The sequence below is a fragment of the Heterodontus francisci genome, chromosome 20 (genome assembly GCF_036365525.1).
Source record: "Heterodontus francisci isolate sHetFra1 chromosome 20, sHetFra1.hap1, whole genome shotgun sequence".
Taxonomy (NCBI): domain Eukaryota; kingdom Metazoa; phylum Chordata; class Chondrichthyes; order Heterodontiformes; family Heterodontidae; genus Heterodontus; species Heterodontus francisci.
The window spans coordinates 23,723,006-23,747,261 of record NC_090390.1 but is presented as its reverse complement, the minus strand read 5'-3'; the positions used below and the strand labels follow the sequence as shown (position 1 = coordinate 23,747,261).

Below are 24,256 nucleotides of genomic sequence, written 5' to 3'. Positions count from 1 at the left end.
TGGGGACGGAATTACATCTGCGTGCCCTGGTCTTATTATCCCTCATCCTTATACACTACTTCCCTGAAAGACAACATCTGGTCATGACTGACTCCCAGTGTGCAACGTCACAAGATCAATCAGTGTATGCAATATATATAACTCTATGCATGGTGATGCTGGTGCATTTAACATAATTTATGTGCCTGTATGTTTATTATATACAGGGTAAGGGGAAGCCATTTTGAAAATAAATTAATTAATAAAGCAGTACTGCTGGTTGCAGTGGACGAGCAGGCCCGGGAGAGCCCTAACAATGAGAGTAGTGCAATAAAAAAAAGAGCATGGAAGGGCCTAGGCCACAAGGCTCAAAGGAACCAACAGTAAATTAGACTGGGATAAAGGCCCAAGGGCAGCAGTAAAAATGCAAAGGAGTCTGGGACAGGGCTGGAACCACAGTATATAAGTCCCAAAATGGAGAAAATATTGGAGTAGGTCCAGCCTGAAAGGTGAGTGCCAACAAATTATTACAGCAGAGCCTGAGGTGCAATCTCCAATGGAAATTAGAGCATGACTGGTACCAGTGACCTGTGGAGAACATTCAGAGAATGGGAATGGGCCAAAGTCCCGAGGGAAGAATAAAATTCAGAACAAGCACAATTTAAAGCAGAGAAATTGATAAATCTTAATTAAAATGTATAATTAATGCCAAAATTTTGAGCTGCATGCCAGTTTGAACTTAAATGGACTTCCAAAACAGAGGCCTAAGGGTGAGGGAGAAGATTTAGCAGTGAAACCAGTAAAAAGCAGTAGGTGGAAAATGGAAACAGGATGCTCTCCAGTGCCACTTACTGGACAATGGCCTAGAACTACACTGTGACTGCCCATTGTTGACAGAAGGAATTGTCCATAATAAATGTTTATACAGCTGTAAATGCTGACACATTATGTATACTCAAAAGTTGTGACAATTGGAAGATTTGTGGACAGGAAGTGTATACAAGATGCACGATTTTTAATATAAGTATCAGCTGGTAGATCAAGTTTTTTGTATATATATATACACAAGATAGCAACAGACTTGAGACTTTAGAAACTAGCTCCAGAGTTGCCCCTACTGGCAGAATCTGCAACTCCCTTTCTACTATTCTAACTGGCTACATTAGCCATTTCAATGTTAAGTGTAGACAAGACACGAATAAAATTAGTGACAACGTGACGTTTTTAGATAGGAAGCTTTTAATAATATATAATACTAAAATACACACGCATATATCAGAAATAAAATGCGTAACGGGAGTGTTAGAGGCGTAATAGCTTCATAGTATGTACTCCACCCGCAGGACAAGTTTAAATCATTGTTAATTCTGTAATACACATCACTGGTCACGAGGGCACTTTGTAATTGCTTGCACATTGCTCAGAAGACGTACTTTTTGAAGTTTCAACAGCAGTACGAGAAATTCAACTGTGGCTAAATTCTGTACCTGATAACTAGCCGATTGCCATCACATGCTGCAATCAGCAATCAAACACTGCTCCAACTGATCTAAAAATAGCCAGCAGTTAAACATCTTGTTATTTAATGATTTTCCAAAAGGCGGCTGAGATGTACTTTGCCAGATCCAGCCATCGGTTCGTTTTTGTCTTTGCAATAATATGCTTCAGTTTGTGTACCTATCATTTTGAAAGTTGAATTTTTTTGAGCCCAAGCACATTCAAAGCCCTCCCCACCCCCGCCATGCCTAGTAGCAGTACAGTGCGAGCAGTAAAACACTATTTTACTTTCGATCTAACTGAACTCATGTAATTAACAAACGCGAAAGAGCATTACTTGAAATGCTCAAGCTATTTTTGTTTTGTAAATTCCAGTTCCTCAGTCCCACTTACAACACGAGATCAAATTTGCATTTTGTCTGAATCGAATGAAAGGAGCAAATTTATTACACGTCTTTTGCATATATTTTTCTACGTGTTTTGTGTGGATGTTTGAAATTGGACACTTATGAAAAATTTAAATAAGCTTCTCATTACCGCCCCCTTACTGTCTAAATTCGCTCCAGGATGGGTCTCTGCACTGAGCACTGATTATTGCTGTAAAAAAAAAACGTGAAATAGGTTTTATGCAAGTCCAGAGCAGTGCAAAATTTCCCTTCCACCAAAAGCACGCACATACTCAAATTTGAAGGTCACCACTTTATGTTGCTATATGGAGCCGCATTCAAATATCACTCGAGTTGTTTTCTGTATCAAGACGCAGCTTAAAAGAAACATGAAATTAAATAACCAGTTTGCAGGGGGGAGGGAGATGCACATGCTTGCGAAAGCTTTTCCGTTCGCGCTGTGTATCTGTATTAATATCACTGCTTTCGCGGTACAGAAATAGATTGCAACATGAACAAGTTATTTACGCTGCGGGCATCAAGTTGTTTTACTGCAGTTGCAGTACAGTAACGCAGACATACAGTGTGCACACATCTACTACTTCAAGGACCCCCAGCCCTGCTCCGCGCTCCTGTTTTCTGTTATGTGCCCTAGCTCGAGGAAAAATTGAAATTAATTATTAACCACATGCTCCATTGATTCAGGTTACGCAAATCCAACAGATGCACCCAGACTTTTAGTGTTGTGAATATTAAAAACAAGGGCTGGGGAGGGCAAACGTGCTGCCCAGCAATGGGCGAGGGGGCAGCCTCGGGTGGACACCGGGTATCGATATCCACACCACCAATGCAATACATGCAGCCCAGAGCTCGCAACGCCCGGAGTCATACAATGTAATTCGGTGCAATGCATGCACATTAGGGTTGGCAGCAGCTGAGCAATGCAGTGCAACGCATGCACATTAGGGTTGGCAGCAGCTGAGCAATGCAGTGCAATGCATGCACATTAGGGTTGGCAGCAGCTGAGCAATGCAGTGCAACGCATGCACATTAGGGTTGGCAGCAGCTGAGCAATGCAGTGCAATGCATGCACATTAGGGTTGGCAGCAGCTGAGCAGTGCAGTGCCATGCATGCACCCCAGGGTTGGCAGCAGCTGAGCAATGCAATGCATGCACCCCAGGGTTGGCAGCAGCTGAGCAATGCATGCACCCAGGGTTGGCAGCAGCTGAGCAATGCAGTGCCATGCATGCACATTAGGGTTGGCAGCAGCTGAGCAATGCAGTGCAATGCATGCACATTAGGGTTGGCAGCAGCTGAGCAATGCAGTGCAACGCATGCACATTAGGGTTGGCAGCAGCTGAGCAATGCAGTGCAATGCATGCACATTAGGGTTGGCAGCAGCTGAGCAGTGCAGTGCCATGCATGCACCCCAGGGTTGGCAGCAGCTGAGCAATGCAATGCATGCACCCCAGGGTTGGCAGCAGCTGAGCAATGCATGCACCCAGGGTTGGCAGCAGCTGAGCAATGCAGTGCCATGCATGCACATTAGGGTTGGCAGCAGCTGAGCAATGCAATGCATGCACCCAGGGTTGGCAGCAGAGTAAAAGCAATGTAGGATCCCACGGCAGCACCCCGGTGGCAGGGAGACTCCAACTTCCTGACGCTTCGCCTGTGTTTTCACTTTCACCGTTTCTCACAAATCGTCTTTGGGAGATGAGATGAGGGTGCGCGCTCATGTGCGTGCGCGTTCCCGCCAGCGAGCGAGCGCACCCCCGCGGCTCTGGAGCCGCTGCATGAACACCTCCCCTCCCCGGGCACGCGCTGACGTCAGGCGCAGGTCCTGGCAGGGCGGTAGAGCCCCGGAGCCTGGTAAAGCCGCGCTGAAACCCACTCACCCACCCCACTGGCACCCACTGTCAGCTATCCCGCTGGGTGCAGTCCGCCAGCTGCATTGCACTCCCGAGCATGGCTGGCTTGGCAAGCCAGAGTGGCAACTCACTTTGCAAAATGAAATAAAACAATGTGACTTTCAGAGTTTTGGTGCAGTTTCCAAAGGGAGGTAACCAAACCTTGGGGTTGGGGTTGTTGGGGGTCAGGGGGAGTGGTGGGGTTGGAATAATGAACTGCAGACAGCGGGGTAGTGGAGCTGGCAGGGCGGAGAGAGATGAATTGGATATCGCAGCATCTCTGCACCTTCCTGTGAAAGCTTCTTGCAGCTGCCAGGACCTGGCACATTCATTCAAGCCAAGTTTGGGAGCAGAATGTACATTTCAATCAATTGAGCAGGCGATATGGAGCCGGACTCTGTCAAGGTATTACACTGCTTTCTGCTATTACTGTCCCACTGCTTTCCAAAGTACTCCACCGCCTCACTTATCATTACTTGTCAGTAAGGTGTAAAAGTTATTTTTTTAAAAAAAAAATTTAAAAAGCTGACCTAAAACTTCAGAAATTGTTCCAAACATATTTTGGTTGCTTAAAGCAATCTTTCTGAGTCACTTTTTTTTTTCTCTAAAGGTTTATTTTAAAAAAATATTTATTAATTGTGTTTTTTAAAAATTTCTCTTCACGCAGTGGGTTGGTTCTCCGTGCGGTTTACACGGAGCCTACATTTTCTACAAAGCTTTCAAATTCAGTCTTGAAGGCAGACCAAGAATCCTCTCCCTCGGAGACTTTTTCTTTGTAAGATGTAAGCCAGGAGCTCCGATTTGCATAGCAGAACTCCAGCTGTTGTGGGAAGAGAGAAACAACAAGCAACTTCTGTCGAGTTCCAAGCTCTACTTTCTCCCAGAAGATACACCCGAAGGAAGGTCGATCGGCCACGGAGAGGTGATGACCCCCACCCCCTTCTTTTGATTCACTTTTAATTTGACTTCATAATATTTCTTGGTATTACTTGTTTTATGAAATATGAGCTGTCCACTTTGTCTTTGAGAGATCAGCATTTGCTGGGCATGGGCTTCAAAGCCTAAAGTAAATATTTATAGGATCTGTTTGCACACTGTAAAACCAAGGGAGGGGGATATCTTGGCATTTTCCCCCCTCCCCTTGTAGTTTGGGCTATGTTCAGCTCTTTCCGTGGACTTGAGAGGGAGGAGAGGGGAGGGGCGGGGGGGGGGCACAGAATGTGATTAAAAATATTTAGCATGTACTAAAGGGCGGAAATTACGAAACGGTTTTGAGATCAAAGCCATTCTATGAAAGCGTGTAACTGGGTGAAAAGGGACAGGTAGAATAATACATTGAAAACCCGGCACTCTGTCTGGATGTTTTTACACAAGGCATGTTATTGCAGCAAGGCAGATGGATTTTTTTTTTTTTGGATTGTCAGCATGTTATGTGCCTTTTACAGTGTGTAATGAAAACCGATTCTTTCCATGTAAACATCCAAACGGCAGATTCAGAAGAGAGAAAAAAAAAATTGCTGGCGTGCCAAGGAAACCAGCCTCTCTCAATTTTCCATGCAATGACGCAAATCTTTAAATAACTTTTTATTATTTAAAAAAAAAATCGAGATCTGATTCAGTTACCATATAAATATATGAAAAGGGCAGTGGCGCTGGATTAGTCTCTGCTCTGTAATTTTCGTACTGATGTGTGTGAAAATCGATGATGAATAGTTACGCATTGGAAGTGCTGGTTTAACATGACGTGTAAATAGTCCTGCGTTTTTTAACTGCATTTTACAGTATCCTGATAGAGCAGCCGATCCCTGTATTGCATTGTAAACACTACAGGCGACTCGTTGTGCTCCTGAAAACAGCTCTTGTCTGCACGCTGGAGTTTAATTGTGCATTCTGAAAGGCTGGCGTGTCAAATTACCTTTTCATATCTGCAACAGGTTTAGAAGCTGTTAAAACCTCATATCGTCTTTTTGTTTTCGTTTCATATTAGGAAAAAGTCTTAACTGCACTATTACTGTTTAAGTCCAGTATGGTTATATTCAGCCCCCTCGATCTCCCTCTCCCGGACAATTATTAAATACGTTGTTACCAGTCTTTTAAAAAAAAAATTAAACATTTTAGTGACTTTTCTCCAGTTCTGTTACCCCTCCCCCTGTCTAACTTTTCCTGTGCAGCTGTGTCTCCCTCCTCCTCCCCTGCCTTATTATTTGCTTTTGAAATTCATTACTTGACGCGGTTTACTGATCTGGAAAGCAGAATCAAATAAATAACCATCACAGATCCCATGACACTTCTCGGCAAATCTCTTCCCCCCCCCGCGCAAAAAAAACACTGGATTAAGCAGCTGAAAACTATTAGTTTATGAGGCAGAGTGGAATATCTTTGCAAATGCCACAATTGAATAAACTAATTTTTAGCATGCATTTGTCCTCTGCACCTTCCTCGCAGAAGGCAGTGGACGAAGCCCGCGAGTTTATGCATAGTTGTCTCAACGCGAACCTGTTGGATGATAATTACGTTTATTCAGCTAAATAAACTCGAGGAAGTCGCACTGTGACCTTTAGTAGATTGGAAACATTGCATAACTGTTTCATTTACATAAAATGTAACTGGACATTTGTGTATTGATATGAAAATATATACGTTTATATATGTGATATACACACACATTTGATTTATATATAAAATTGTGGTTAAAATTGTGCTGATCTGCTATTGCTGATATCTGAGTCAAGGAGCAAAGTGTTGCTGTTAATGATTAGCTTCGAGTTAATATTGCCCGGAAACCTCATTATCATGTGCTGAGGTGCTGTGTGAGCTGGAAGTTTTACTCCCACGGACAGACCTTAAGTTTATGCAAATGCCTTGTGTACTCCACAATAACACGATGAGGGTTGCAGCAGGTTGTAGTTTCCAGATGCTGTCTTACTTCACGCTCGCTGATGTCATTTCCCTTCTGGCCAGAGTTAGTCATTCATTAGCAAAGAGAACAGCAGCAGAAACAGCAACAAGCGCATACACACTGATCCTGAACCTGGCAGAGTGCCCAGAGAAACTCACACCAAGATCCAGTGAGCCCAATACGAGACTTCCATTAATAAATATGCTAACGCAGTTGTCACACATTTAATAGGTGTACTATCTACATACGGATTCTTGTCAGGGTTGAAAGCTATCGCCAATCTCACGTTGTATCCTTCTTCATATTACACCATCTCTCTACCCGGGAACGGGAATTACGAGTTAATTGACTAATCATTGCAAGTTCATCTCAAAATTTAGAAATCCCAAAGGAACTCAATTGTTCCTTTTAAAAGTGTGGATACAAATTGCAAAAACGTATGTTGCCACATTTGTGTTGACTTAATACCACAAAACCGCTTTAATGCTAGAACATAAATAGATGCAGTCCCATTAAATCTGTAACGGATTAAATATAATTTATGCAAATACTGACATTTTTCAAAAACGATCAACTATTTTCTCCATTATTATAAGCACAGGTGTATGTACTGCATGTGTTGCTTTTTGTGTTTTTGTGCAATACAATTTCAATAGTAAATGTAAGTAAAATTAACACGATTCAACATTCTGGCTTTTTAATTCATTGGCGATCCTTTTTTTAACCTTTTCAGTTATGATTTAAAGACATGCGTAAATCAAACATGGGTCAAACCATGGTATCTTTATAAGTTATTCTACCGCCATCCCAGAATGTATTGCCAAGTCCCTCCGAGGCAAACGCTGCAGGATGTGATCTCACATTAAATTTGGGAAGATGAAAGGTTATGGTGATGGTCAAATTTTGAGAAATTGATGAACCAGAGGGAGAGATGAGAAATATATTTTTACACAGTGAGGTGCATACTGCCTGAAAGGATGTCTGAAGCACATTCAATAGTCGATTTCAAATGGCAATGCGTTATATACTTGAAAAAGTAAACATTTGTAGGGCTTTGAAAAAAGAGCAGGTAGAGTGATATTAAATGGATCATTGTTTCACAGAGCTGGCACAAAAACAACAAGCCAAATTGACTCCTGCACTGCAAGATTCTACCGTACATTATGCTTGTATGCTCCTCAGGTTTTCTTAATCAGACAATTTGTTGCAGAAAAATTGCCTTCTGTCTAAACTCTAATCTACCTTTTTAATGCTGTGCTGTGAATCATAAGATGCTAATTGTGCCTGCATATTAAATCTGGTATAAATATGCAGTATTAATAAAGGCAAACTATTCCAGCAAAGCTGAATAAATTTTAGTTCATCTTCACTGTACAGTATATTAATGTCGCACTCCCCAGAGGGGATCAGATATAATGAATACAGTTATGCAAATTCGAAATACAGTACCATATATTTTTGGCAACATTTTTTTTTCCAAATTTTTCTTGTATTCATAAGCACTGTTCTGATACTGAGAGCGTTATCGCTTTTTCATTTTAAGTGCCAATTATTTGAATAATGTCAGCTGTTTTGAATATAGTAATAGGAAAACTGCAATATCCTTTTTCCCCAAGCGTCACTTGTCTATTTCAAAATTCAAATTTAGCAAGCAGTATTGCCTGCACAATAAGGCTGATTTAAAACGGGTCAGTCACAGTTTCGGCAGTAACTGAAGATCTGTTTAAACAACTTTTAAATAAAATATAGGGAAAATAATAACATAAATTTAAATAGCGTTTAATGTTGTGATGTTTTATAGTTATAAACAGCCCTGTAGAAAGGACCTGGAATGAAATTTAACATTTGTTAAAATGCACTCCCAATCCTAATGCTGGCATGTGTAATTTAAAGAGGTTTTAAAACTTGCTTTCAGAAAGAAATTTAAAATGATTGTTTGTTCAGGGAAAAAGAACTTGACTTCGGTGCCAAACATCGGACTGTTTTAAGTTAGGTTCCAGTTACCAAATACTCATAAACCATTCTGCCCTCAAATAGTATTGTGAATTGACTAGTAGGCTGTAATTACTTTTTGCAGTTCATTGCTAACTTTAACTGTGAAATGACTGGGTTGCAAAGGTTACATAGTGTTCTCTTAAGAGTACAAGATTTTATAGAAGAGCAGTTCAAGTTTCCCTTGGCATTGATCCAGAGTGTATTGAGTGTTCTGGCATGTTTGTGTGTAAAGGTGCAAGGATTATATAGGTGACCAGTGTGAGTTTTTTATTTTCTAGTTTTTAATTCCTTGGAACTGTACAGGCCAAAATTCCAGGGAGAAATACAACACTGTGCTGCAGTGATGAGTTGCTAAGCTAATCAAAATAGGTTGTAAACATGGATCCACATGACATAAATACCAAGCACTAACATGAATCTGTTGCAAAATGGTGCATGGACATGATGAAAGGCTGCCAATAGAGGGGGTTTCCAAATCTCATGACCTGCATGCGAGTCCTGTGCCCCAGAACTCCTCCCCTCGAAGTCCAGGCAACTCAGTGCTGCATCTCCTAATATTTTGCTGGTTTGAACATTGTGGGCCTGGAGGTTTGGAAAGGGCTGGTGGAGAAATCTTCAATCAAAAACATCAAGATCTATTAGTATCAGCAAGCTGAGATAGATGTAGATTAACGAGGATAGGGATTGAAACTTTACATATGGGTCCCTGAGGTTCCCTGGCATGCACCAATGCAGCGCAGTAAGACCAGAGATCCGATCCCTCTGCTCTTGAGTGCTGCCAGCTTGAATTGCAAGAAGTAAAGACACCACATTGACTACATGTGTAAAAGCATAGTGAGGAGCACCATGGGCTGAATGACGTCCGTCTGTGCTGCAAGATACTATTGTCTGTGTAGTCAAATAGCACTGAAAATATGACAGTTTCCCAGTTTCTAGTGGTGTAGAGGGTAAAGGTACTGTCTGATAGTCAATCGCAGTTGGGGACCGACTAATGGCTTTGACACTGTGGAGGGGAAAAACTGTTCAGGGCTCTCATCTCCAACGATTATCCAATGACGTCTGTTGAAAAGCATGCGCAGGGACCATTGGGCATGAACAGGGGCGGGCTTGGTGCTGATGCTTCCTTCAGTCGAATAGTGCACTGCCACTCATTTCCCAACTTCACACATGATAAGATAAAAGGGGCTTGCATTTACATAGCACCTTCCACAACCTCAAGATGTCACAAACTGCTTGACAGCCAATTAAGTACTTTTGAAGTGTAGTCACCATTGTAAGGTAGAAAATGAAGAACTGTAATTTGAATAGAAGGGTAGCTAGTGCCGTCAGGAGAGGGCCATGGACAAGAAAAGAAAAAGAGACGATGAATATATTTTAATACAGTTTTTTTAACGTTTTTAATTTTGCCGTGCTTCCAGATGTAGCAATTTATAGATACTATTGTGCAGTCTGGTGTTAGGACTTATCAGGCAATTATGGTTTTATGATTAAAGCTAGTGCAAATCATTTGTGGCAATGATAGCACATTGTAGGATTGCTCATAAAATGAGTAATATAATTTACAGTTCAAAATGCAAAAGCCATTCATGCTTAATATAACATTTACTGGGCTTTATAAGGTTAAATCTAAAGTTTAATGTGTATTTATACCACCTCATCATTGAGCTTTTTGTTAACTGAATTTAGAACAAGAACAAAATTGAAAATCTGTAAGTCTATTTTTTGAGAACATGAATTACTAGATAGTCACTTTACATAAAGGCTTTTCTCATTCCTGTAGGCATAATTTCTCATGTTGCTAGGTCAGTAATTCAATAGACAGCAAAGCAGGTGTACTAATCTGTTTTGACCTGAGGAATTCTTTCTTTGACCTCATGAGGCAACAGACTGAAACATTCTCAGCATGACAGATTTTCTTTCTTTTGGGAACTGGTTTATCAAAGGGTTGAACAGACCAAACCATACATTAACTAGCATTATTATATGGATGGGTGCATACAATTTCACTGTTAACTGTAAGCGACATTTTATTATAAAGTTTACTGGCATTTTGTGACATGCAAAATTTCCTGATTGCCTGGAAATTATACACTGTGCCAAACTATTACTCCTTTTCTATCTTTTAAGGTGGATCTAAGATGTTTTCGCTAAATAAAGGAAAATGCATTTTGGTGAACCTTGATTCTGCTTTTGTACAGTTTGTTATATCAAGCAATCTCTTTAACCTTTGTTCTTATGATTTACAGGCACTAATAAATCTTTAGGCTCTGTTACATTTGCTTCCTCTTTGTATCCAGGGACTTTTTTTTATACTAAGACATTTAAATTTAATTAATATTAAAAAAGGAATGTTGGCTTTAGGCATAAGGTACTATACAGATAGAAGCTTTTACTGAGTATATTGTTAAAAATTGTATTTGGCCAAGCATCTGGAAACTATGGCATTGATTTGATGAACTTCGGGAAGTGACTGTTTTCACGTTCTCATATTACAAGCTTACACGGTTAGCAGATGTGTTCATCAAGGCAATAAGTATGAAACAATTCAAACATATCAGCCAACAACAAAAGATTCAAAATGGATTACAAAACCTGTATTGAATGCCTTTTAAGTTTGATATGTGTCCTGCAGTTGGGCTTTATGTCGCAATTCTTATTTCTACAAACTAATGTAAGCACTGTGTTTCCTCATCAATAAAGCTTTTGAAAAAAAATTTAAAGTATTAATTGTGTTAATGGTGTGAGGTTCCCATTCAATTTATGACATGTTTAATTGGGATCTTCAACTGTAAATGTCACTATTAGAAAGCAAGAACTTTGGTTATTTGGGGAAGAAAGCTGGTTAGAATTTGAGGAAGTTTTAGATTTTAAATGGTTTGGTATGAATCCATTAGTGCATTTTAAGTATAATCTACTCTGCTGTTTGGGATGGCAGCATTTAAACAACAGTCAGAATAGTCTCGATTATTCCAATGATGAAATGGTACATTCGTACTTCTTGCTAGATCAGCTTTATAATCATTGATATTCTGTAAATTTCTAACATGATTCTTTCATGCAGCATGAAAGCGTGTCACGAGACTAGAAGGAATCTCGAAGGCTTAAATAAAAATAACGCTGGAAATGAGATCTAAGATTCTGTAGAACTGTATGTAGAACATTTGGTACCTTTCAAAAGTACTCCTGTACCATGACTTTTAAATCTTTTCCAATGACCTTCTGGATACAATATGCAAGCTATCGCACTAACAATTGATATTAGGATTACAGAGCTCTTGTTTACACTAATTATTTGAACCTGCCTTAACCAAATGTTTACATTTAATTCTTATTCTGCCAGTAGAATTTTGTGCTACTGATTCTATTTGCAAATGGTGAGCGAAATATTAGTTTGTGACCATTTTTCTGCTCAAATGTTGTTGGTTGGTTTTGCTGAGCTCATTTGCATGCTGTTCCTGACAGATAGATATACTCAGTAAAGAGGTAATGTGGAAAGAAAAATTTAATCTAAATTGATCAGGCAGCAGAGTGGCACAGAGTTGGTTAAGCAACAGATTGTGCTCCAAAGTGATGGGATGCTGTCTCAGTTCTGCGATCAGTCATGCTGTCTGGCAGCGATGTAACATAGAGGGCATATGGCTGTCTAGAAGGAGGGAGGAAAAACTGGAAGGAAGGTCACCCCGCACTGCTTACGTGCACTTTTGAATGGTTTACTACCGATGTGAAAATCAAATATCTGATAGCAGGTTACCTGCTTATCCTCTCAAGCTGGAGACTGATACAGGAGGGCCAGTAACCAAAGATCACGGATTTAATATAATTGGCAAGAGAACCAGGGCAGAGATGGGAATTATTTTACGCAGCAAGTTGTTGTGATTTGGAATGCACTGCCTGAAAGGGCGGTGGAAGCAGAATTAATAGTAACATTCAAAAGGGAATTTGATAAATACTTGAAGGTGAAAAATTGCAGGGCTATGGGGGAAGAGAGGGGTCTGGGGCTAATTGGATAGTTCTTTTAAAGCACAGGCATGATGGTCAAATGGCCTCCTTTTGTGCCGTATGATTCTATATTTCGATCTAAAGATGCGGAGAGAAAATAAGTTAAAATTGGCCAGTAATTTAAGAAATCTATCATTCCGTCATCAACAGAATTAATTTTGAAACCCAAAATATTCTATTTGTGATATTCATGACTAAGTAAATATATAACTGGTAGTAAATTGAAAATTTGGATTGTCTGAAATGTAAAGATCAGCAAGGTCATGTTACTGTTCCTTCTTTTGTCTTTGGTATTGTTTACAGGATGAAGTTGTAGCTGTTTCGGAGAAAGTAGTCGTGAAGCTGGATGACCTGATGAAATGGGCGTGCTCAGATTTCGGCACATGGACACGGGGCCTCGGGGCTGTGTCACTGAAACCCTCAAAGAGAAAGGAGCTGGGGATGAATGGACAAAAGGAAGCCTTGCATCAATATAGGCAATGCACCCTCAACAGTGGCCTCAATTTCAAGGATGTTTTAAAAGAAAAGGCTGACCTTGGTAATTATTTTATTTACTTTCTTTACTTTTTTATTTGAGCTCAAAATTCTAATTTGAAAGCTGTTCTTTCCCATTATCTTTCGATTCAATTTAAGGCTCAGTTGATATTGAGCAGATGTTTATATTCTCATTGAAGTTACTGGGTCTCTGGTGGAATTTAATTGCTTGCAATTTGGCCTTTGCTGTTTTCAGCCATTATGACATTTATGATGTTTTTGTGTCATTGATGTGCCTCCATAGAGAGTTCTAAGTTTAGTGTTATTAGATATGCAAGCAAAAAAAAGTTTGTTATTTAAAATGTTTGATTTTCTTGTTTCATATTTGATAGCAGCCTACGATTTATATGTAATCCATCTGAAACTTGACCAATCTGCATGTCTGTCTCTGTCTCTTAATTTCCACAAAATCCAAGTTTTTGGTGTCACAATTTTTGATCATGCTTTTGTCAACATTTTTATTCGCTTTTGCTATGTCAACTCACAATGTAATGCAAGCTTTGGTCACTAGGTGGCTTCATGGAGCACATTTCTGAATTTCTCTCTCCCTACTCTGTTGCCATCTTGTATTAGGAAAAATATCAAGTGAACTTGGACAACATTGTGGGCAAATTACTAGTATATAAAAACATTCTGACCTTTTCTGCCATTTTTTTTTTACTTTGCTGAGTTTTTTTATTCGTTCATGGGAGGCAGGCGTCACTGGCACAACCAGCATTTGTTTCCCATCCTTAATTAACCCTTGAGAAAGTGGTAATGAGCACCTTCTTGAACTAGTGCAGTCTGTCTGGTGTAGGTATACACACAGTGCTGTTTGGGAGGGATTTTGACCCAACGACGTTGAAGGATTGACCATATATTTCCAAGTCATGATGATGTGTGACTTGGAGGGGAATTCGCAGGTGGTGGTGTTCCCATGTGTCTGGTGCCCTTGTCCATATGGGTGGTAGAGATTGTGGGCTTGGAAGATATTGTTAAAGAGGCCTTGGGAGTCGCTGCAGTGCATCTTGCAGATAGTACACACTACTGCAACTGTGTGCCAGTGGTGGAGGGCGTGAATGTTTATGCTGGTGGATGGGGTGCAATCAAGCAGACTGCTTTGTTCTGGATAGTGTTGAACTTCTTGAGTGTTGGAGCTGCACTCATCCAGGCAAGTGGGGAGTATTCCATTACATGCCTGACTTGTGCCTGACAGACTCTAGGGAGTCAGGAAGTGAGAGACACTTGTTGCAGAATACCCAAACTCTGACACCTTTTGTAACCACAATATTTATGTGGCTGGTGCAGCTAAGTTTGTAGTCAATAGTGACCCTCGGGATGTTGATGCAGGGGGAATTGGCAATGTCGTTGAATGCCAAGAGAAGATGATGGTTGGATTCTTTCTTGTTGGAGATATGTCATTGCCTGGCACCTGTGTTGCACAAATGTTACTTGCCTCTTATCAGCCCAAGCCTGAATATTGTTCAGGTCTTGCTGCATGTGGACAGAGACTACTTCATTATCTGAGGAGCTGCGAATAGTACTGATCACAGTGCAATCATCAGCGAGTATCCCCACCTCTGACCCTCTAATGGAGGGAAGGCCATGATGAAGCAGCTGAAGATGGTTGGGCCTAGGACACTACCCTGAGCAACTCCTACAGTGATGTCCTGGGATTGAGATATTGGCTTCCAACAACCACAACCATCTTCCTTTGTGCTAGGTACGACTCCAACCAGCAGAGAGTTTTCCCCCAATTCCCATTGACTTCAATTTTGCTAGGGCTTTTTGATGCCACGTTCAGTCAAATGCTGCCTTGATGTCAAGGGCAGTCACTCTTACCTCACCTCTGGTATTCAGCTCTTTTGTCCATATTTGGACCAAGGCTGTAATGAGGTCTGGAGCCGAGCGGCCCTGGTGGAACCCAAGCTGAGTATTGGTGAGTAAGTGCGGCTTGGTAGCACTGTTGACGACACCTTCCATCACTTTGCTGATGATTGAGAATAGACTGATGGGGCAGTATTTTGGCGGAATTGGATTTGTCCTGCTTTTTGTGGACAGGACATAACCTGGAATATTTTTCACTCTGTCGGGTAGATGCCAGTGTTGTAGCTGTACTGGAGCAGCTTGGCTAGGGGCATGGCCAGTTCTGAAGCACAAGTCTTCAGTACTACAACTGGGATGTTATCAGGGCCCATAGACTTTTCTGCATCCAGTGCGCTCAGCCATTTCTTAATATCGCATGGAATGAATTGAATTGGCTGAAGTCTGGCTTCTACAAAGGTGGAGACCTTACGAGGAGGCCAAGTTGGATTATCCACTTAGCACCTTTGACTGAAGATTGTTGCGAATGTTGCAGCCTTGTCTTTTGCATTCACGTGCTGGGTTCTGCCATCATTGAGGATGGGGGTGTTCATGGAGCCGCCTTCTCCCTATAGTTGTTTAATTGCCCAGTATTATTCATGACTTGATGTAGCAGGACTGCAGAGCCTTGATCTGATCTGTTGGTTATGGGATTGCTTAGCTCGGTCTATCTCATGCTGCTTCTGCTGTTTAGCATGCATGTAGTCCTGTGTTGTAGCTTCACCAGGTTGGCACCTCATTTTTAGGTGTGCTTGTCTGCTGCTCCTCCTTATTGAACAAGAGCCTGATAGTGGTGGAGTGAGGGATATGCCAAGCCATGAGGTTAGAGATTGTAGTGGAAGATGATTCTGCTGATGGCCCACAGCACCTCATGGATGGCAAGTTTTGAGTTGCTAGATTTGTTTTGAATTTGTCCCATTTAGCACGGTGGTCGTGCCACACAACCTATTTGGAATAGGTGGCCTATTTGGAAGAATATCATATCGATGTGTTTACAGCATATATCATTTAAGGTGTTAACTGATTCCCCTTTCCTTGATGTCAGTGCAGTTTTAAAGAATATGATAAAACCATCAAAATTGTAGTAAATGTGGAATCAAAGGATCTAATGCATCTGGGCAATATAAATATGATCAGTTGTGCTGTAATGATTTTGCAGGTAACCCATTTTATCAGCACAATATTGAAGGTAGTTTTGTCTAAGGCTGCTGAACACAGATTTTTCAGGTGCTTTTTTTTTTCGCAGGTTATGACCTAGGCTATTTTATTTATTTATTTAGAGATACAGCGCTGAAACAGGCCCTTCGGCCCACCGAGTCTGTGCCGACCAACAACCACCTAATACCGCAGTAGGAAGCCGTTCAGATCACTAGCAGTACTGAAGAGGGATTTAAGGGTTTGGCAGATTGGTTTCTATCCATGCACATCAGAAATCTACATGACCAAATATCATGTTGCCTGAAGCAAGTAAACAGTTGGGCATGTAGAACTTGGAGCTGGTAGCCTGAATGGGCATGTCTGAGGCCTTTGTTTTGATCCAGAATAGTTCACAATGTTTGGATGTTTAAGGATAGCCTGCTCAATACATTTTTAAAACAATCTTTTCTCTCTATTTGTTCCATCGTCCTTCCTTTCACATTGCGCTCTATACATCTCCGCAGTAGCTATCGTGAAGCATGTTCTTTTGGACACAATCCATGTCTCTGATGCTTTCTTCTTGACCCCTACTTCCCATCTCTCCAAGGTGGAGACTGATGCTGCCGGAAGCCCCAGACAAGAATGAGCAAAAGCCTGTCCAAGGAGTGCAGCTGAGCTCAAAATGCCAATTCAGAGTGGGATATCAGCCCAGATTCCGCTTCTGCAGCTACTAATCTAATTACGTTAGGATTCAGGGTCCATCTCTTAAATTAAGCTGCTAATTTGATCTGCTGCAGAAGCAAGCATACATTTGCTAAATATACAAATGAGCCTTTACGTACTAGCTAGTTTTGAGCATGCACCAATCAATTAATTGCACTAACAAGACCAGTATTGAAATTTGCAACACCGTAAACCAATTTTGGACTGGAATGCATGTCAATTATCCATTCAGTTTATCAGTTGCTGAATAAGTTTTGTTTTGGAAGTTTAGATGACCAGCTGTTGGATCAGACATGTTAAGGATCAGTTTTAAATTCAGTTTACGGGTTGTTTCAATAGTTGGAAGTCATATGATTGGCGGTGTAATATATTGGATCTAGTATTAAACCATTGAAACTACAGGTTAATGTGTTCATAACTGCAAGTCTGTAAAAGGTCAGTCTTGTGCTATCTATCAGTTTTGAGAGGCATCTATTGCATTTTGCCAAGGAGCAAGTAGCAGTTTTTTTGTACTAAAAAATAAGAGGGTCAGTTATTTCCAGTTTTTGTCTGACCTGAAGCCAGGGTTTATAGGCAGGTGAACTTCCATAGCGAATGAACTTCCCATAGAAGCAGCAGGTGTTGCACTGTCACGTGGGTTACTAAGTGTGTCATGCTTCAGAAAAAGAAGTATAAAGTAAAGGTTGAGCCAATATTCTCCAATATACAGAAAAGCTATTCAGCAGAAAATATGTTCTACTTCAGGGGTTGCACTTATTATGAAAGGAAAGCAAGATGAGGATATGCTTTGCGCATTGAGTCTCCAGCTGACTTGAGGAAGGCAGAGAATTTACATCTTGCAGCTTTAAAGGGATGCTGATGCCCATTAGCAGCAGAATAATACTTGCCGCGTGATGTAATATCCCTGCACCTTATAAACAGCATATTTTCCAATAGACTGTGAGCAAACCCAGTGGCTAATATTACTAGAAAACTTCCTGTAGCACTGCTAACAAAGAGTCAGAGGATGCACTACTTTATAAGGTCAGGAACATTATACCATGTAAAATTTAGGTGTGTTCCTTAACGCGACAAGGTTAATTGCTGTCATGTAAACACTGGGTTTTGTATGGAGGTTAATTTGGGGAAGGCAGGCATCCTGCATCTGCTGTTTGTATTCATGGAAAGTTATACATTTTTTTTCTTTAAAGGTGCATGTAATACCTAGATGTGATAAAGTAGTGTGATGGACAGGGAATGCGTGACAGGCAAATCTCCCATGGATGTGCCGTTTTGAGAGTGTGGGAATATTATACGGTGTAAAACAGAATGGGGGTAATTTGAACCTAAACTTTCTGGCAGGAAGCTGAAGGGAGAGGGTAAATTTTCCCTCAGCCCCCCCCGCCTCAACAATTTTATACCCATTCAATTGAATCGTCATGCATTGGTGGAGAGGAGCCTGAACTTGGTACCTTGTGCTTCCAATAGACTCTATGAAAATGCTTTTTGGAGAATGCAATCCATCCCACTTGGAATCAATTGCCAATCCCTAGTAAAAATTTGGGGCTTCTTAAACCTCTTAGCTGGCAAATTCTGCTAAGGATTACAAGCCCCCTTGATTTAGCAGGTCGGATAGAAGATGGGCCCACAACCACCCTACCATCAGAATTTAAAAAGCCACAGCAAATGGGGAATGAGTCCTGGAGTAAGCAGGTACTGCCCTAAATTCCTGTTTCCTTTCCCTCCCCGCAAAAAAATTTAGTTCCATATTATCAGGCTTTGTAGCAAAACAATCTCGGTAAAATAAAGCAAGTCAGTGATTAACGCAGACTGAAATTTCCAAACAGTTTACTAACCTCTAATTGACCTCAGCAATTTATAACCAGCTGCAGTAACCAGAACTTGCAGAGAGTAATTGAGCCTTAAATGCACAGACCTGATTAACGGCTGAACAGAATAACCATACTTCAGATCCCAGACTACCTATGAGCAACACCAACACCACAGGAGATCTGCTAGTGTTGATGAAAGTGCTGCATCTACTGTGTCTGTTGCACTTGAAAGTATCACACTTGCACCTGATTATTTATCTCAAATATCATATTGGCAAAACATTTTTAACTGAGCAATTTTGAATAAGTGCATACAACCTTGTTAAACACTGCACTTCTTTTACACCAGTAATTTTGTCTACACTTAAAACTCCAAGTATACCCATTTAACAAGCAAATCTCCTGTCTGTTTCACTGCTCTATTCAGTTATATTCACCCTCTACAAGCAGGAGCAGAATTTTTTTCACGTGCACGAGATATCATAACATTTTCATTCTGGACAGCTAGAAGTCCAGCTATCTCCACTGTCACACTGAGAATTTGAAATTGGGAAGTGACAGTCTCACATGGTGTATGTAAATTCCCTCTCAAATTAAGCTCAGATGGTGTAGAATTGGGAAAATCATAATGTTAAGATTCAATGCCACTTGATAATAGGAGCTGCAACGAAGGTTGAAACTTTACAATTCCTGACCCCAGCCACCTCATTGTCGACTGCTTGTCTATCGCTTCACCATTTTCTACTTCCCTCCCAAAATAAATTTTAACCAGACCTTTAAATAGTTAACAACTTGTTGGCAAGCAACCTTTTTTTTATTCTTTCATGGGATGTGGGCATCGCTGGCAAGGCCAGCATTTGTTGCCCGTCCCTAATTACTTGACAACTGCATGGCTTGCTAGGCCATTTCAGAGGGCAGTTAAGAGTCAACCACATTGCTGTGGATCTGGAGTCATATGTCGGCCAGACCAGGTAAGGATGGCAGATTTCCTCCCTTAAAGGACTCTGGTGAATCAGATGGGTTTTTATGACAATCAATGATAGTCATAGTGTCGTGAAACTGAGACCAGCTTTTAATTCCAGATTTTTTTTAAATTAATTATTTGAATTTATTAGTTGAGTTTAAATTGCACCAGCTGCCATGGTGGGATTTGAACCAGTGTCCCCAGGACATTAGCCTGGGTCTCTGGATTACCAGTCCAGTGACATTACCACTACCCACCGTCTCCCTTGAGGGGGAGGGGATCCTGATTGGCCAACGCAATTTTGTCAGGAGATCAAGGGAGTCTCTGGGTAGACGGGTGGCCGAAAGAGAGAGCTTACCCTCCACCAACCTGAGGAAATAATCCCAACGATTATTTCATCAGCAGCTTGCATTTATATAGTGCCTTAGAACATCCAGTTAAGATATGGGTAGCAGAGCTTTGTATGAGCTCAGTTTTACAGAGGGTGGAAGGTGCGCTAATTCAGATATACCTATGATTTAATTAACTAATAGTCATTTTTGTGTGGCGTTTCTCACAGGGAGTCGAGTGTAATCTTTAGTTGCTGTGGGGTTAGAGGGTGAGTTGGAGAGTGTGGAAGTTTATATAGGCTGTCTTCATCATAGATGTGAACATTAAAATGCAAAAAGTTGACAGTATTGAGGGCAGCATTGTAAGCAGTGGAAGTTAACATTATAAAGATATATTGATAGATTAAATGAATGGGCAAAACTGTAGCATAGGGATTTCAATGTGAGGATAGAACAGAGTATTTTTGAAATGATGAAAAGCTAGAAACAGTGGCGGTCCAAAGAGATTTGGGGGTCTGGGTACATAGGTCATTAAAATGTCATGAACAGGTACGGAAAATAATTAAAAAGGCTAATGGAATGCTGGCCTTTATATCCAGAGGAATAGAATACAAGTGGGTAGAAGCCACGCTTTAGCTATACAAAGCCCTGGTTAGATCACACCTGGAGTCCTGTGAGCAGTTCTAGGCACCACACTTTAGGAAGGATATATTGGCCTTGGAGTAGGGTGCAGCGTAGATTTACCAGAGTGATATCTGGACGCCAAGGGTTAAATTATACAAACTAGAGTTGTAGTCCCTGGAATTTAGAATTGAGCAGTGAGTTGATTGAAGTTTTTAAGATATTGAGGGGAACTGATCGAGAGAAACAATTTTTGCTGGTTGGGGAGTCTAGACTAAAAATTAGAGCCAGACCTTTCAGGAGTGAAATTAAGAAACACTTCTGCACACCAAGGTTGGTAGAAGTTCGGAACTCTCTGCAAATGGCAGTTGATGCTAGAGCAATTTTTAATTTTAAATCTAAGATTAATTTTTGTTAACCAGAAGCATTAAGGGGTATGGGCAAAGGTGGGCATGCACAAGAAATAGGAGCAGGAGTAGACCGTATGGCCCATCGACCTGCTCAGCCATTCAATACGATCATGCTGATCTTAGACTTCAATTCCACTTTCCTGCCCGCTCATCATAAATCTATCTCGGCCTTAAATGTATTTAATGATGGAGCATCCACACCCTCTGGAATAGAGAATTCCAAAGATTCACAACCCTTTGAGCAAAGTAATTTCTCCTTATCTCAGTCCACATCCTGTGTCCCCGTGTTTTAGATTCCCCAACCAGCAGAAACAGTCTCTATGTCTACCCTTTCCAGCCCTTTCAGAATATTGTATGTTTCAATGAGATCACCTCTCGTTCTACTAAACTCCAGAGAATACAGGCCCAATTTACTCAGCCCCTCATGATAGGACAACCCGCTCATCCCAGGAGTCAATCTAGTGAACCTTCGCTGCACTGCCTCCAATGTAAATATATCCTTTCTTAAATGTGGAGACCAAAACTGCACACAGTATTCCAGATGTGGTCTCAGCAAAACCTTGTACAATTGTTGAAAGACTTCTTTATTCCTGTACTCCAATCCCCTTGTAATAAAGGCCAACATGCCATTTGCCTTCCTAATTGCTTGCTGTACCTGCATGTTAACTTTCTGCGTTCTTTGTACAAGCAAACCCAAGTCTCTCTGAACATTGACATTTTCAAGTTTCACATCTTTTTTTTTAAAAAAAATTCTGCTTTTCTATTCTTATGATCAGAGTGAGTAACTTCACACTTTCCCACATTATACTCCATTTGCCATCTTGTTGCCCACTCACTTAATCTGTCTATATCTCTTTGCAGCCTCTCTGTGTCCTCCCCACAGCTTACTACCTATCTTTGTGTCATCAGCAAACTTAGATACATTACTCTGTGTCTCTTCATCTAAGTCATTAATATAGAGTGTATATAGATGCAGCCCCAGCACTGATTCTTGTGGAACTCCAGTATTTGTATGGAGTTAGGTCACAGATCAGCCATGATCTCATTGAATGGCGGAACAGGCTTGAGGGGCTAAATGACTTCCTCCTGTTCCTATGAAGTATGGGCAGATGTTATTTTTTTGGCATGATAGATAATCAGCGATGGCATTAACATTGCAATCAGGGTGACGTTTTTGAAATGTTAAAAAGCAAGACAGAATTAATATTAAATGTGATAAAGCACTTTCGAACATGTGCTTTAAGGACAATCCCAGATTTGAAGGTTTTTTTTTTTTGCTCGCTTCTAATTTCTTGAATTGTACAATGCAATCACTAAGCAAACTCTGTGTTGTTACTGCTCATTTTTCTATGTTTTTTTTCAGTTATGGCATTTGACAAAATGAATGGGGAATGTAATTAAAATTTGAAATTCCTGTACTGCCAGTCGCTAAACCTTGGGTCTCATTATTAAGTCATCTTCGAGAAAATACCTTGAAATTCTAACAAAGGCAAAAAAAAAATGGAAACATTGGTTTCCAATTTGACCGTATTGTTCCCTAAAAGGGAAGTATGAATTCTATTTTAGCACAGCCCTAAAACCTCCGGTCATTTCTTTGCACAGCAATTAGCTTCTATGTGTGAAAGCTGCTTTCAGTTTCCATAGCGCTTTAGGATAATTGCCTTATTGTATGTTATTAGTATATTTTTTATTCTGAATGCCTTTTCTTATCTTAGTGTTTGAATGGAACCTGTGATACTGACTGTGATTAATAGCTTTCAGGCCAGCTTGCTGAAAACAATAGTTCACCCAAGTCTCTCAGTCGAAATGTGTCACAAGTACGTCAAAACTATTCCTAATCGTATTGTGTTTTTCTTTGAGATGGTACAGTAACTGCATACATAAGGATGCATGTAATAAATTATTATATTAACTCAGTCAAACAAAAGGTGCCCTGTAATTTGTGAAATAAGTTCCTGTCTTTTCAGCTGTCTTGTTGCCTCAGGACAAAATAGAACTTACGAAATGCTGTTGGCGTCATTACTTTCGCATACTATAAGGAAGAGGAGATATTGCAAAATGAACCTATTTTTCTCTCTGAAGCACCAAATATATCAGTACACTAGTTTAAAAATAGGGACATAGCAAGGAACATTGGAACAAGAGAAGGCCATTCAGCCCCTCGAGTCTATTCTGCCATTCTATTCGATAATTTTTTAAAAGCCTGCCAGAAAACCCCGAATCTGTCTGAAGTTCAGAAACTGCTGTTCATGATGTCAGAATCTGTCAGCTGTGAAACTGACTTGAGATTATAAAAAGAACTGATCAACCATCTGCTGAGCATTCCCACTCTCTGCAACTGTCAAAGAGCGAGAGAGGGGGGAGCGCGGGAGAGAGGGGGGAGCGCGGGAGAGAGGGGGACAGAGAGCGGGAGAGAGGGGGACAGAGAGCGGGAGAGAGGGGGACAGAGAGCGGGAGAGAGGGGGACAGAGAGCGGGAGAGAGGGGGACAGAGAGCGGGCGAGAGAAAGGGGGACGGAGAGCGGGCGAGAGAAAGGGGGACGGAGAGCGGGCGAGAGAAAGGGGGACGGAGAGCGGGCGAGAGAAAGGGGGACGGAGAGCGGGCGAGAGAAAGGGGGACGGAGAGCGGGCGAGAGAAAGGGGGACGGAGAGCGGGCGAGAGAAAGGGGGACGGAGAGCGGGCGAGAGAAAGGGGGACGGAGAGCGGGCGAGAGAAAGGGGGACGGAGAGCGGGCGAGAGAAAGGGGGACGGAGAGCGGGCGAGAGAAAGGGGGACGGAGAGCGGGCGAGAGAAAGGGGGACGGAGAGCGGGCGAGAGCGAGCGGGGGAAAGGGGGACGGAGAGCGGGCGAGAGAAAGGGGGACGGAGAGCGGGCGAGAGAAAGGGGGACGGAGAGCGGGCGAGAGCGAGCGGGGGAAAGGGGGACGGAGAGCGGGAGAGAGCGAGCGGGGGAAAGGGGGACGGAGAGCGGGAGAGAGCGAGCGGGGGAAAGGGGGACGGAGAGAGGGAGAGAGCGAGCGGGGGAAAGGGGGACGGAGAGAGGGAGAGAGCGAGCGGGGGAAAGGGGGACGGAGAGCGGGAGAGAGCGAGCGGGGGAAAGGGGGACGGAGAGAGGGAGAGAGCGAGCGGGGGAAAGGGGGACGGAGAGAGGGAGAGAGCGAGCGGGGGAAAGGGGGAGAGAGAGCGCGAGTGGAAAGAGGCACAGAGAGGGGGCAGAGACAGA

At 41.7% G+C, this 24,256-nt stretch overlaps 1 protein-coding gene across 1 annotated transcript in view; it reads left to right on the top strand.

The window, feature by feature from the left end:
* Nucleotides 1-3,993: 3,993 nt before the first annotated feature.
* The window catches only part of arid5b (AT-rich interaction domain 5B), a 132,236-nt gene continuing 111,973 nt past the window's right edge, over nt 3,994-24,256 (top strand). The window contains exons 1-3 of the mRNA XM_068052444.1: nt 3,994-4,175; nt 4,438-4,692; nt 12,967-13,201. Of these exons, the coding sequence (XP_067908545.1) occupies nt 4,155-4,175; nt 4,438-4,692; nt 12,967-13,201 (511 nt within the window). The 5' untranslated portion in view covers nt 3,994-4,154. The remainder of the gene's footprint in view (nt 4,176-4,437; nt 4,693-12,966; nt 13,202-24,256) is intronic.